The sequence below is a fragment of the Pinus tabuliformis genome, chromosome 2_2 (genome assembly GCF_031772625.1).
Source record: "Pinus tabuliformis cultivar Carrire ecotype Pingquan chromosome 2_2, CPIR1, whole genome shotgun sequence".
NCBI lineage: Eukaryota > Viridiplantae > Streptophyta > Pinopsida > Pinales > Pinaceae > Pinus > Pinus tabuliformis.
In genome coordinates, this window is record NC_142300.1 from 112,889,606 (window position 1) to 112,904,706 (window position 15,101).

Below are 15,101 nucleotides of genomic sequence, written 5' to 3' on the forward strand. Positions count from 1 at the left end.
TCACGTTGCTCCTTCTTCGGACCCTCTGCTGGCTAGAAAATCTGAATCTCTGCCTCCCGGTCTCACACCCTAGCTTTCGACTTTTGAAACTCAATTTCCTCAACAAGAATTCGATCTCCCTCTAAGGCATACACTGCCACTGCGTCAACTCTGTGTGGGCCAGCGTCTGCCTCTCTCTAGACGTCGTTCTGCCCTCTCTGCCTCGTACTCTCCGACCCAGGAAAACTTCCTTCTTCCACATACTATCTTTGCCCCTCACTGCAAGAGATCTCTTCGATCACTCCTCTAGCAATTGTTGCCCTGCCCTCTCTAAGAAATTTGATCTTCTTGATCTCTCTCTGTGTGTCTTTCCAAGTGACCTTCAAGCCTCCTCAAATAATCTCCTCGTTGACATCCAACAGCCCATATTAGAAGCTTAATCAATGGCTAAGATCATTTTTGCTTGATCCTCATCTTCTTCTAGAAGTTACACCCACATTTTACATTAATACCCTTTAATTATTTTATTTTCCTAAGTTTAGGCTTAGGGTCCCATTAAAACTAATTAATTATTTTAATAAAACTATTTATGGGTGGAATTTCCCAAAAGGCTTTCTGGGTTCTTTGGAATACATGTGCCCAAGCCTCCTTGCAAAATTTGGGACTTAGAGCACATCTGATGCTACTAGAAATCAACACTCGCTCTTAGCGAGGAATGTGCTCTAACAATGCAACCTGCTGAAGCATCAGTCCATTCTATAACATCTACCTCTACGTTGCTGATGTTTGACATGTTGTCCACCAACCAATGTGAAAACGTTGCATTTGTGCTGCTGCTGACCCTGCCACTATCAACACTGCATTCGTACTGCAACCCCCCCTGAAATTCTGCATCCGTGTTGTTGCTGCCGCTACCGCTGCCAACTGCCTTTACACTGCAAATTGTTGTTTCCACTGCATCAGCAACGGAAAAACATCCCAAATTAGTGAACTAGTTGTGTTCAGTATGATACCATGTGAATGCAGGAACCTGACTACTGCTAGTCTCTGCGCTGACCCTCTGAATCTTTTGCACTGCTACTGACCTCTACTCTGTGCCATCTGCATTGCTACCAACTCTGCTCTGTGTTGCTCAATCTATGGCGCTCCTAGCCACTGCAACTGTCTCTTCAACACTCCTCGCACCATCTGACACTAGTCCATCTTGCTACTTCTGATTTGGGCTCTCGTAGCAAGGAATTGATTCAACAGGTGGGCTCCTCAAGGATACTGCCCATCTGTAGCTCTTTCGAACTAGAGCTCCAAATCAGCCCACCTCCCTCCTGGAGGTATCTCGGCTGTCATGGCGAACTCCTCCTCAATCTTCGCAGGTGCAGCCTTCAAATCATGCTTCTCATCTCTACTAGCGTTTTCTACCCAACAAAATGGCCTACAGAAAAACTGCGTCCCACCAGCTCTTCCTCATGCTGAGGCTTCAACGATGCTCCCTCTGCGACTGCAAGATCTTGATATGGAAGCCCTTCCCTCTGTTGACTCATTCAGAGAGAGACTGCCTCGAAATTTTACCCTCTGGCTAGGACTGTGCAAACCCTCTGGGGTTTCGAACTACTGCCTCCTTCAGCTTTTTCGACCTCCTTTCTTGCTCAGCATTGGTATCTTTGGCACTATTCTTCTCGCTTCACCCGCACTCCCTCTAATACCATGTGAAAATTCTGTAAACCAGAATCCCTACTGCAGCAACTAATTAAACTTCTCCTATTTGTTAATTGTCGAAACAAATTATTTACTACTTTCTACATCAAATATCGAAGCTAATACACTACAGCCTACACCAATTAAATAATATGCCCAAAACAAGAACAGAACAATAGAGAAAGATACAACACAAAGGACACATTACTTTTTGGACAAATGTCCCCGGAAAAATCCAACGCGAGAAAACCGGTGCAGCGAATTTGAGGGTTTTATTATTATGCAGTAGTAAATTTGAGTACAATTCCTTGGATGCTCAAATAGCAATCCGATACAGAGAGAAACAAGAAAAAACGAATGGTGAAATGCTCTCACCCTGTCACTAGGAGAATCTGACTCTGATCAAGCTAAACTAGAGCCTCTGAGTACCCTTGGTGTATCCTTTGCGTAGAACTACGTAAGCCCCACGCAGTTCCTACGTCACCCTTGTTGGATATCACATTGCTCCTTCTCTGAACCCTCTGTTGGCTGGAAAATCCAAATCCCTGCCTCCTGGTCTCACACCCCGGCTTCCGACTTTTGAAACTCAAATTCCTCAGTAGGAATTCGATCTCCCTCTAAGGCCTGCATTGCCACTGCGTCAGCTTTGCGTAGGCCAGCGTCTGCCTCTCTCTAGACATCATTCTGCCCTCCCTACCTCGTACTCTCTGGCCCAGGAAAACTTCCTTCTTTCTAGTACTATCTCTGCCCCTCACTGCAAAAGATCTCTTCGATCACTCCTCTAGCAACTATTGCGCTGCCCTCTCTGAGAAATTCGATCTTCTTGATCTCCCTCTATGCGTCTTTCCAAGTGATCCTCAAGCCTCCTTAAATAATCTCTTCATTGACATTCAACGACCCGGATTAGAAGCTAATCAATGGCTAAGATCATTTCTGCTTGATCCTCATCTTCTTCTAGAAGTTACACCCACAGTTTATATTAATACCCTTTAATTACTTTATTTTCCTAAGTTTAGACTCAGGGTCCCATTAAAAATAATTAATTATTTTAATAAAACTATTTATGGGTGAAATTTCCCAAAACACTTTCTTGGTTCTTTGGAATACATGTGCCCAAGCCTCCCTCCAAAATTTGAGACTTAGAGCTCATCCGATGCTACCAGAAATCAACAAGGTCATTGGAGCAGGTTTATATTCATCAGGGTTACGATGGAGTTTTGAGGAGTTTTTATGGGATTTGATGGAATTCGCTTGGCATATTCCATCATCCACATAGTTTGCCTTTCGTTCCATCGCATTTCGACAACTTTCAAAAATCAACGTTATTATTGGGCATAACTTTATTAATTATGCTCAAGGTGGCATTCCGGGGAGATTAATTGACAGAGCACCTTAGTGTAATAGCTCGTTGGAACCATAACGAGAAGATCTACAAGATGGGATGTTGAGAAGAGACTTCCAATGGCCAAAGGGAGTATGGTGGGCGATTTTCCATTTTCCTTAGTTAAAAAGGACTTTAATTAGTGATTAATTAACAAAAAATAATTAATTCGAGAAAGAGGGGCCAAAAGTGACTTAAGTGAAATAAAATAAAATTAAAAGGTCACTTGATAAAGTCAAATGGAGGAGCTTCTAGAATAATAATAATAAAAAAATGCTTCTAGAGACTTGGAGATCTATCCATGAGATCTATAAAAGAGGACGAGAAGTTCATTTGGAGACATCTTGGATTTGGTATTGTTTCTTGTATGAGAGGTTGAGAACCTGGTTCTCTACTCCAGCAGTAGCCCCCGGACGGAAACCCTTGGTTGATTTAGAGGGATTGTGCGAGCACCCATATCCCCTCGGTCAATTCATTCAGAATCAACAACTATAGTGATTGTTTTCCTGTTTCAGTCTGAAGACCGGAGGGTCAGTCCCAGCTATTGTATTGGCATATATCTATATATAACAAAGCTGGATTTTGATGTTGCATTTCTCATTGTTCCTCATGTTGTGATCTTTTAGTGAGATTTTTGTGCAATTTGTGGGTTTATTGTTTCAATCAATTTTCTAGTGTTTGGGTTTTTCATGGCAATTTTCTATTAAATGCTTGATAATTTGACTTGAAGGGTTTGTTCCAAATTTTTCTCATTTGGGACATTACACTTCACTAACATTTGCTCATAATTTTTTACTCTTGTAGGCTCACATGTTGAAGAAAGTGTAACTAGGTTAGGTCTTCATAAATGTACTTTTGATATTTGTATTTATTCAAGAAAAGAAATATTATGTTTGTTAATTTATCAATGAGTTTCTTTCTCATTGAAGTAGGTTAAGCACATATTTAAGTGCTTCTAGGAATTTAAAGAGTCAATGTATTTATTGAAGACCCTTAAGGACATGTTACACTATGTATAAACTTGTATAAGAGTCAAAGAAAATTTCTCCAAGCAAAGTCAAGTCCTCTCCATACAACGAGATCATCGAAGGAGCAAAAATGATGAAGAATCTCCAAGTTGGCCTCAAGTCAGCCTAAAGGAGGGGCAATCCTCTATATATATAGAGGTTGTCCACTCCCTCATAACGACAAGCTCTGAAATCAGCAAAGACAAGGAGCCGAGATAAGAGTGAAATAGGAGGAAGATAAGGAGCCTCTAGTGCAGCGAAGGAGGAAGAAGTCTAAGCGAAGGTTGGAGGACTGTTTCTAGGGAAAAACGCAGTCACACGTGCGAGAAAAGGAGGGATTGTTGTGGTCATAACAGCAACAATACAACAATCTCATACTTCTCATTGTTTGGGCTTGAAACTTAGGCCTATAAGGTCTCCCACTAAAACGAAGAAGGGACTCTCTCATACGAAGGAGAAAGGAACCAAATACACCACGAAACCTCCCACACATGCGAGAATTTAGCGCTACAAGACTGTCATATCAAGTCTGCACCTACGCATTGAAGAATGAGCTCGGTTGGTCAAGAAGGAAGAAATTATCTTTAGTGAAGGGCCTCATTAGAGACCAAGAATAAGTGTCTCTTCTAGGGCAAGTACAATAAGGACTACCAACAAGTTTTAAGAAGAACGAAGTGTCGGAGGAAAAAGTGTCAGGGAACGAAGTGCAGAAAGGAAGGACTTGACTTGTGCTTGGAGGACATTCTTGTCTAGGGTCTAGGGTTTGGCATTGATCAATAGAAGCTTCAATAAGAGAAACTTACAAAAGGGTTTTCCTCTCTAAGAGAGAGAGGTTTTGGCCTTGGAAGAGAGCCAAAATCTTGTGTTCTTGTTTCTTGTGTTTTGGTAGTATTTTGATGAAGTAAAAACACACACTAATAATAAAAAGAAGAAGATCAAAGATAAATTGTAAAAGTTCTTCACAAATTGTTATCAAGTCCAGAAAAATCCTACTATACATAACCGCCCTTGATTCTTCAACATGGGATCAGAGGTTAGGTGACACATCAAGTAAAGGGCATCTCGAGAACACTCATCAAGGAAGGACATCTACAAAGTTGAAGTATCAAGCCAAGAAGTCTCAATCACATCAAGGACATGAAAGGACTACAAGAAGACTACAAAGCAAGAGGAGAAGCCTTTTGTATAAAGGCACCTACAAGAAGAGCAAATCAAGGAGGGACCTACATCAAGCCACACCATCTTCAAAAGGAAAAGCACTACAAGCACAAGTCATCAAGCAATCAAACAAGTCCATTTCAAGAAAGCAACTTGAAGAACATCAAGATCTAAGGAAGGCAAGTCATCAAGTCTTCAAGAAGAAAGCAAGTCCACTACATCTCAAACTCTATCAAGTATATATCCCCTTCTGATTATACGTCAATGTCTTTTTGCAAGGAAAGCAATAAATTGGTTAGGACCACTAACTTCCTTGCATGGAAGAAGACAACTAATTTACTTCTCAAAGAGAATGAACTTCTAGAACACATCAAAGGGAATATCACTATCCCTACTAAGGAACAAACCCAAGCCTTAGCCAAGTACAATAAGGATGAGACAAGAGCTCAAAGGATTCCAATAGAATCCAGCAAAGACTCTCTCATTCCTTATGTCTCCAAACTTGAAACTTCAAAAGAAATCTATGACAAGCTAATAGAGCTATTCTCGGTAAGCACAGTTGGAGAAGTGATATCTCTTCGAAATGATTTGTATAAGATAATATATCAAAGGAAGGAATAGCTCCATATTTCTTGAAGATCTCTGAGATGAGGGATCAACATCAAGAGCTGGGAGAAGTCATGTCTGACAGAAAAATGACAACCGTAGTAATCAATGCTCTACCTAAGGATTAGGGCAACTTCACATCAAGCATATATGCCAAGAAGGAAGCTACCCCACTAAGTTAATTATGGTCTCTATGCAAGATAGAGGAAACTAGACTCAAATCAAAAGAGGATGTGGGATCAAAGGAGCAAGCATTTGCAATCATGGCCAAGAAAAGGGGAAAATTTGGCAAATTTGGTCCACGAAGAAAAAATAATAGAAATATGTCCAAAATCCAATGCTTTGGGTGCCAAGAATATGGACACTACAAAAGGAATTGTCCAAAACTTAAGAAGGACAACAACAACAACAAAAGAAAAAGGGAAGAAGCTCACATGACTCGAGAGGTGAAAGACAAAGCTCCACCAAGACTCTGGGATGGGGAGACACACAAGGGAGACGTGTGGGAGTCCCCTCAAATTTAGGGAAATTTAGGGGGGACAGTGGGGCGTCAGGGTATATATATATTTTTTCCTTTTTAATATATATATATATATATATATATTTCAAATTCTTATTCAATAATGGAAGCATAAATACATTGATACATACATACATAACTGCATTAAATAATGAAATACATTGATCCATACTCATCATCCTTACTAATACTACATGATTCATTCATAGACCACGAGATTCAATAATGAAATACTCCAATCCATATTCATTATTCATTATTCACCATTCTAGAATCTACATTGATTTAAAAATTAAATTCATCATTCATCATTCTAGATTCTAAATTGATTTAAAATTAAAATTCATCATTCATCATTCTAGAATCTAATTAGTACTAAGCAAAATAGACTATAATAGATACTGAAATCTAAAGATTGGAATAGTAAATTGATATAACTAAAACTCAAAAACAGTGGAGTTATGAGTCTAAAAGTCACTCTAAAGTACACAGAGGGCTTGGTGCGCTTGATTAAATACTAATTCCATACCCTTGTACATGACAAAATGCAATGGAAACATTGGAATCCATCGAAGCCTGAATTCCTGAAAAACTGTTAAGTCTGCTGGATTTTGAGTGAAATCTAAAATTCTACTTTCTCCATATGAAATCCAACGAGACTCTCAAACATCTTGAGTCATTTCATGGTAATGTTAAAAATTTAAGTAAAAGGATGAAAATGAAAGATAAAGGAGAATGTCACTTTTACTTTAAGAATTTAAAATTACCATGAATTGTATAGCATTAAGAGGGAAATATGGTCAAATACTAGGTTTACCCTGTCATAAATCATTGTTTACAAGCAAATTTAACGGGAGACACATGGCCCATTTTGAGGGGGGTGCCCAGGTGTCCCCGTTTTGGGGAGTCGCGTCCCCCACACTGGGGAAACGTCCCCCCTGCGTCTCCCCACGTCTCCCCAGAAGGGGGACGTGGAGAAACGTTTCCCCAGACGTCCCCCCGTCCCAGGTGCGTGGGGTGCACACACCCGACCCTGGGGGATGCGTCCTCGTGGAACACTAGTGAAAGGAGAAGAAAAGACGCAAAAGAAGGAAGATCCTCCAGATCTCTACTATGACTAAGTCTACTTCTTTACATAAATTCTTCTTTCAAAGTTTTGAGTAGTATAAGAGCATGTAGGAATAGAATAAAAATTCATGGCTAGAAACATCTTCTAGAATCTAGAAGCATGATGTACATAGAGTTCAAAATACTCATGTAGAGGGAGCATTTAGAAATAGAACAAAATGTATGGTTAGAAATATCTTCTAGAATATAGGAGCATAATGTACATATATCTCAAGATATTCATATAGAAGGAGCATACCTATTATAAGACCTCATCCATGATAAAAGAATAAGTGATCATGATTGTAAATCCTAGAAGGCCACCATCATCAAAAAAAAGACATATGCAGGATGAGGATCTACAAGATCCTATCACAAGAATCTTCAAAAGAAGGTTCATAAATAAAAGCAAATGTGTCAACAAGAATTCCATTCATGGAATACAAGGAAGAATGATGTGCAGGCAAGAATGGATGAAGTAAAGAAGGGCTATATCAATCAAGAAGGACCATCAAATGAAGTCGAGATGATCAAAGCAGAATCAAGATGAGGTATGCATGCACTAAATTCTAGAAGGTAAAGTCATGTCATCTTATATATTATTAAAGTCATGGGAATAGATCTAAGACATGATCAAGTACAAAAAGATCTCTTTCATCGAAGACATATTTAAGAGCATGTACAAGTCAACAAGAGAAGTGCTCACATAAGGAGCATAAGGTTGTTAACTACTCCATGAAGCAAGTGAAGAAGAAAATACTCTCCTAAGGAGTACAAGATTGCTAACTAAAAGACATGTGAAGAAGAAATGTTGACTAGTTCAAGTAAGTAGGAAAAGAAGAAAGTGCTCTCATGGGGAAGTATAAGGTTGTTATCTAAACAACTCAAGAAGAAGCAAATGAAGAAAGAGATCAAGCATGTGAAGAACACCATGGTCATAAGGAATCACTATCCGACAAGATCCATTAAAGACATCTCCCGAAAGAAGGCATGACAACTCTAACAAAGGAAGAAAAAGATCAAAGGACCCTTGACACCTATGAAGGCCTTGGAGATATTAAGGTGCAGATAGTTGATTCAACTCTACGAAGATGTCATGATGAAGAGGCCATCCAACAAAAGAACTATCTAATGTTGAAGCAAGTCAGGATGAAGTCATGAAGGGCTACCAAATCGAAGCATGGAAACAAGCAAGTACAACTAAGAATTTATGTGATAAGTATTCTAAAAGCATAGACAAATGACAAAGGAGTAGCCAGATGATGAAAGAACTTGACACACATCTAGAAGGACACTTTCCACGAAGAAGCAATGACATGACAAGCCAAGAAGGAAAGTGATCGATGGTCGGTGCCCTACCAAGAAGAAGTTAGAACAAAGAATTCATGACATCAAAGAAGGAGATCAAGTAGTTGAAGGACCCATGAAGAAGAAGTTCCTGATGAATGGATAAGTCCCTAGCTAAGAGGGAGTTATAACAAGTTCCAAATTACAAAGGAACTTGGACAAGTACCTTGTCAGCGGATAGTTGGGCATATCTTCCCCAATTGAGAGGAAGAGATAGACACAACATTCTTGTCTTCACTTGGGAAGAAAAAATTGGAGGATTGGGTAATCATCTGGCATTTAATACTCTTTGAGGATGTATAGGGCATCCAAGACAAGAGTAGGCAAGAGGACCAATATTCTTTGAGGGCTGGGAACCCAAGACAAGAATAGTCCTAGAAGGTCATACTCTGTGAACACCCGGGTGGGTATGTACCTTGAGAGACAATGACTAAGGTGTCTATAAGTCATTGGTCTCGTCAACATTGTGCTTTGATCTAATGAGAGATAGAGTTTGTTAGTCAAGGCATTGCTATGGACAATGTTGGTTACTATGATGCTATAACAGATGGATTGCCAATTCCGTTTCTCTTATGTGAATTCATCAGGATTGAAAAATAGCCAAACACCTTGTAATGATTTATGAATACCTCCCTAGTTAAGAGGGAGTGTTGAAGAAAGTCTAACTAGGTTAGGTCTTCATAAATGTACTTTTGATATTTGTATTTACTCGAGAAAATAAATATTATTTTTGTTATATTTATCAATGAGTTTCTTGCTCCTTGAAGTAGGTCAAGCACATATTTAAGTGCTTCTAGGAATTCAAAGAGTCGATGTATTTATTGAAAACACTTAAGGGCGTGTTACACTATGTATAAACTTGTATAAGAGTCAAAGGAAATATCTCCAAGCAAAGTCAAGTCCTCTCCATACAATGACATCATCCAAGGAGCAAAAATGATGAAGAATCTCCAAGTCGACCTAAAGACATAAAGTCGGCCTCAAGTCAGCCTAAAGGAGGGACAATCCTCTATATATAGAGGTTGTCCACTCCCTCATAACGATAAGCAAGCATCTTTGAAATCAACAAAGCCAAGGCACCGAGATAAGAATGAAATAGGACGAAGATAAGGAGCCTCTAGTGTAGCAAAGGTTGGAGTACTGTTTCTAGGGCAAAACACAGTCCCACGTGCGAGAAAAGGAGGGATAAATGTGGTCATAACAGCAGAAATACAAGAGTCTCATACTTCTCATTGTTTTGGGCTTGAAACTTAGGCCTATAAGGCCTCCCACTAGAGCGAAGAAGAGACTCTCTCATACGAAGGAAAAAGGAACCAAATACACCACAAAACCTCCCACACATGCGAGAATTTAGGGCTGCAGGACTGTCATATCAAATCTGCACCTATGCAATGAAGAATGAGCTCTGTTGGTCAAGAAGAAGGAAGAAATTATCTTTAGTGAAGGGCCTCACTAGATACCAAGAATAAGTGTCTCTTCTAGGACAAGTACAACAAGGACTACCAAAAAGTTGTAAGAAGAACGAAGTGCCGAAGGAGGAAAAAGTGTCGGGGAACGAAGTGCCGAAGGAGGAAAAAGTGTCGGGGAACGAAGTACCGAAGGAAGGAATTGACTTGTGCTTGGAGGAAATTCTTGTCTAGGATCTAGAGTTTGGCATTGATCAATAGAAGCTTCAATAAGAGAAACTTACAAAAGGGTTTTCCTCTCTAAGAGAGAGAGGTTTTGGCCCTGGCAGAGAGCCAACATCTTGTGTTCTTGTTTCTTGTGTTTTGGTAGCAGTTTGATGAAGTAAACACACACACTAATAATAAGAAGAAGAAGATCAAAGATAAATTGTAAAAGTGCTTCACAAATTGTTATCAAGTCTAGAAGAATCCTACTATACATAACTGCCCTTGATTCTTCAACATCACCTTCATCCCATGGCATAATCCCACATAGACACTTTCTCACATGGGTATATGAACATGTGCAAGTTTTATTACAATGGGAGCATATACATTTTGCGGTTTCACCCCCTTTCCCACCCCCAACCTTTGTTGCATACTTCCATAAAGATGTTGAAATCTCCCTCTGTTTCTGTCCATCATCACTATCAATTTCATGATCATCGTCCCCATCCATTTCTTCTTCTCCATAGCATATACCACCACCTACTTCTAATTCTTCATCATCGCGCGTATATCGATTTACCAACACTACCATCATAATCAAAAATTGAACCAAAAAGATAAACCACATGCCCATCTTGATTCTTGAATCTTGAGACAACTTGATACTTGCAATAGAATGACAGAAAATGAAAAATGGGAAAGAGTAGGATTAGAGAACATTAACTATTCAACATAGCAAATATAGTAGTTTACAACACATGGGAAAAAGATAGAAACAAACAAGAATGGGCTTTAAAGCCTACCTCTTCATCTCCCAAATGGTGGTTTAATATAACTATGGCAGCCTTCAATATCCCTTCCAAGATCTCACAAACCTACTCCTCAACAACTAGCAAGCAGCCCACTCAAAACCCTAGCAAAACGACAAATAAGTGAAATGAGAAATAAAATGAAATCAAATGGAGTGAATGTATGTTTTAATCCACCAAGGAGCCATAGCCATGCCTAAATCATCCTTTTGGAACCTTGTCTTGATTTCCCATGGGCAGGGAAAAAACCAATTCACCTTAACACACAGGTTTGATCAAGGAGTGATTTTTAAGCTCCCAAGAACTCCCTGGGAGTGCCCCAAGGAGTGTTGAGGAAGTATCACTCTTCAAATGCTACCCACAGAGGTAGGGAGTGACTTTTTGGGAAAGGGAGCACACACTCAAATTTTGCTCCCAAAAGTTCAGGAAGTGTGCTCCTTGGACCTTGAATGCTCCCTTCTAGTGGCACACTTCAAGAGAGAAGCGCTAAGGGGTATCTTACTTGCAACATATAACCTACCAACTCACTACCACTTCCAAATGCATCCAGATTCAATCAGTGTTCAGAAATAAGCACATTCCCTAGGTGGATAACATTCCTTTGCTACGAAAGTCTAATAACTTTATAGTTTATCTATTCTATACAATTATATTTTAGGCCCATGGCAAACAAGGATAGTGATCCAACCACGAAAAAGTGATTAGATTAACACTAAACAAATGCGCCATGCTTGTAGATGGCATTTTCCTCGCTCTACTTTCTGTAACTGCTTCACTAAGAGAATTAATTTTGATAATTTTTTTCACAATCCACATTCTGGCTATTAACATCATTTTAATAAACAAGAGACCTCCTGTAACTCTACCTTAACACAGTGATTTAGTAGCAAGTTCTAATGTTGCAAATATCATTTCAGGGAATATATCCTCAAAGGTCCAAAATGAAATTTATTGGAAATATCAGAAAGCATGGGCAAGCATACAGTTGGACATAATGAACGTAGAAAACCTCAACAAAATCAGCAACCTGAAAAACTTGGAAAAGTACTGGAAATATCAGGAGAAATCGAAGACATTTGCAACCTCACTAACAACAATAGTAATTGGAGGTTAAAGTTAGACACAACACCCAGCTCAACATTCAAATAAAATAAGATATTTACTGGAATCTAACCTATCTTCTCCTACTCTTGGATGTATTGGTACCTATGCATCAACCAATATAACAATCTTATATTCTTGAAATCCAGGGAAATCATAATGAGGTAAATGAGATAACCAATTTTGATAAGTGCTAAGAAATAAGCAAAAATAGACTAGTAAACACCTTCCAATGGCTAAGAAAGCAATTGCATATAAAGGATGATACATACGATTTCATCATTGACATTATCCCTTGCAAAAGTCCACTGCTTCCACCCAAAACAGGTAGCAATGCAAATAGTAACCCAACAGCACAGTCCTGGGAAGATAATAAAAACAATAAAATTCAAAATGCAACATATATATATATATCCTGTTAAGTGTATTACAAACAGACTATCCAAGTAAAATTCAAATTGAGATAACACATTTCAGCACAACCCTCTGTATCACACACCTGCAGAATAAGCGTTCCAACTGTGACTTGGCCATGAAGGGCGTTGACACTATTTCGTTCCATTAAAAACTTCAAAACCTGAATAAACAACAATAGAGAAACCTCCCATGATTTAAATGCATACCAAGATCAATCATGCAATAGCTTCTAAAAGTAACATGCTACCTTAGTAAACAACATGCCAAAAATACTTCCAACCTCACACTATGGGAGCCAAGAAAGACATTCCATTGGCAGGATTATCATGCATTTTACAAGTTGCTATTGGGTTTATTGATTAGGAAGTCGATAAGCAACAAGTGACCACATTAATAATATTGAGACAATTCAAAAGTTCATTTTGCATTACATATAACATCTAATATAAATCTCACATGCTTCATTATGTCGGGATTCAAAATCTATGACTATGGGTCATTTAAAGATTGACTGATACAGGTGCATCAAATGAAAATGGCATGTATTTTTCCGCAATGTACAGATCAATTTTATGTGATTTTGGTGGCATTCAAATAGCACATAAGAGTCAAAGACAATTTCCCTTATACAGGTAACGTAATCACTTACAGGTCACAACATAATAGTTGTATTGATTTGGAAATCGAATTGCCAATCATTATGAAGTAATGCAAGAAAAAGGATTATAAACCACAGCTCCATTTGGTGATTCCATCACGGCAACAACAATGGAAGTTTGTGAAAGGACAAAAAAGCTAGTAATACAACAAAAAATAAATTACATGTCAAGCGCAAAAAACATTGTACGGAGAGAGATTGGAATTATCTCCTTCATTTTAACTTCCAATATTATTATTGAATTCAAGATGGCCTAATAAAATAAAAATTAAAAACAAAATTTTACAGCCTATTGACATAAAGACAAATGAGAATAATCTTCCCTACTCAAGGCATTCATTAATCAAGAATAAGGAAAATTTTCAAACCAAGATTTGACTAATTGAACCAGTCAAATGGGAGTCCCTCATAATCCCTTGCTCACAAGGACTATTTTCAATAGGACAGCTTCAGCCTTTAGGGGAGGATAAGCCAGAAAAGATCCCTCAAGCTATATGCTAAATTTTATATGAATGAAGGCCAGAGCTTTAAATCCAATGTCCAAAACCTCAAGATCAACATTTTGGTAATGAGATTTTAAGCAAAAATCTATCGCACTATATGGATACATCTACCAAATTAAATATTACATCAAGTTTATTATAGATCCTGTACTATGTAATTTCATATCCTAATAAATTTTAAAAAGTTCATTTGAAAAGAAACTAAATACTTAAAACATATTAAAAAAATTGCACCGTTCTGATCTATGAAAGTAGTTATGTATCATCTGCTTGTCTCTAAATATACTCAAAACACTCTGCAGTAAAATTGTCTCAATTAGGTTAATGATTACTCCCAGCGATACTGGACATTACCACTGCCGTTGATGACATTGACAGGAAAGCACCCACAAAGACACCTTCTGAAGATTTTGCCCCACATAGCTGCAATTGACAACCATTTGTTAGAAAGGATCAAGTAATAAAAGGAGACAACATTCACATAAAGAACCAATGAAGATAAATGAAATGGATTGAACAGATGCGATACCAAGGCAGTAATGCCACAGAAACACATGAAAAGCAAGATTTGAAGCAGACCTCCCAAAACAGCAACGGATCCAACAACTCGAAGCTGCATTAAAATTTTATATTCACTGGATTAAATCCGTTTGTTTATAAAGAGAATTCGTTCCACTCCAAATTTACATGCCAGAACCATTGACCCTTATGTACACTGCATCGAAATAATATACATAAAAGAGATTTATAGTTTAGCAGGCACACATAGCATTATACCTTTTTTGAAGAAAATTCTAGACCTAGGGCAAAAAGAAGGAAGACAACACCAAATTGGGCAACGGTCTCCACCTGAATAAGTAACAGAAAATCCCAAATCAGTCCAATATCATAGCCATATCATAATACATGGGAAATCATTACATGGTGTTTAGCATAAGGACAAAGGAACTGCCTGCATCTTGTAGGGAATTGAATGTTTCTAAATTTCTTCAATATTCCTCAAAGAAATTATCTAAAAGTAACAGTAATGTCATCTCTTTGTTGATAGTATGAAATGCATCTTTGAAAATGTGACATGATCCCGTATCAAGGAAAATATACAACTATCAAACCAAATTTCAGTAAAACACATTATTCACACCCAATCGTGTGAAAATTTTATAACTATTGCAGCAATTGGAAATTATTCTTCTAACTGTAAAT

The 15,101-nt window shown here is 38.3% G+C and overlaps 1 protein-coding gene across 1 annotated transcript in view; it reads right to left on the reverse strand.

Annotated features, from left to right (window-relative positions):
• LOC149191618 (K(+) efflux antiporter 5-like) overlaps positions 1-15,101 on the reverse strand; it is a 379,177-nt gene that overhangs the window by 277,797 nt on the left and 86,279 nt on the right. The window contains exons 8-12 of the mRNA XM_089406719.1: positions 14,676-14,747; positions 14,428-14,511; positions 14,253-14,321; positions 12,820-12,897; positions 12,593-12,681 (exon numbers count right to left, since the gene is read on the reverse strand). Coding sequence (XP_089262845.1) covers positions 12,593-12,681; positions 12,820-12,897; positions 14,253-14,321; positions 14,428-14,511; positions 14,676-14,747 — 392 coding nt within the window. The remainder of the gene's footprint in view (positions 1-12,592; positions 12,682-12,819; positions 12,898-14,252; positions 14,322-14,427; positions 14,512-14,675; positions 14,748-15,101) is intronic.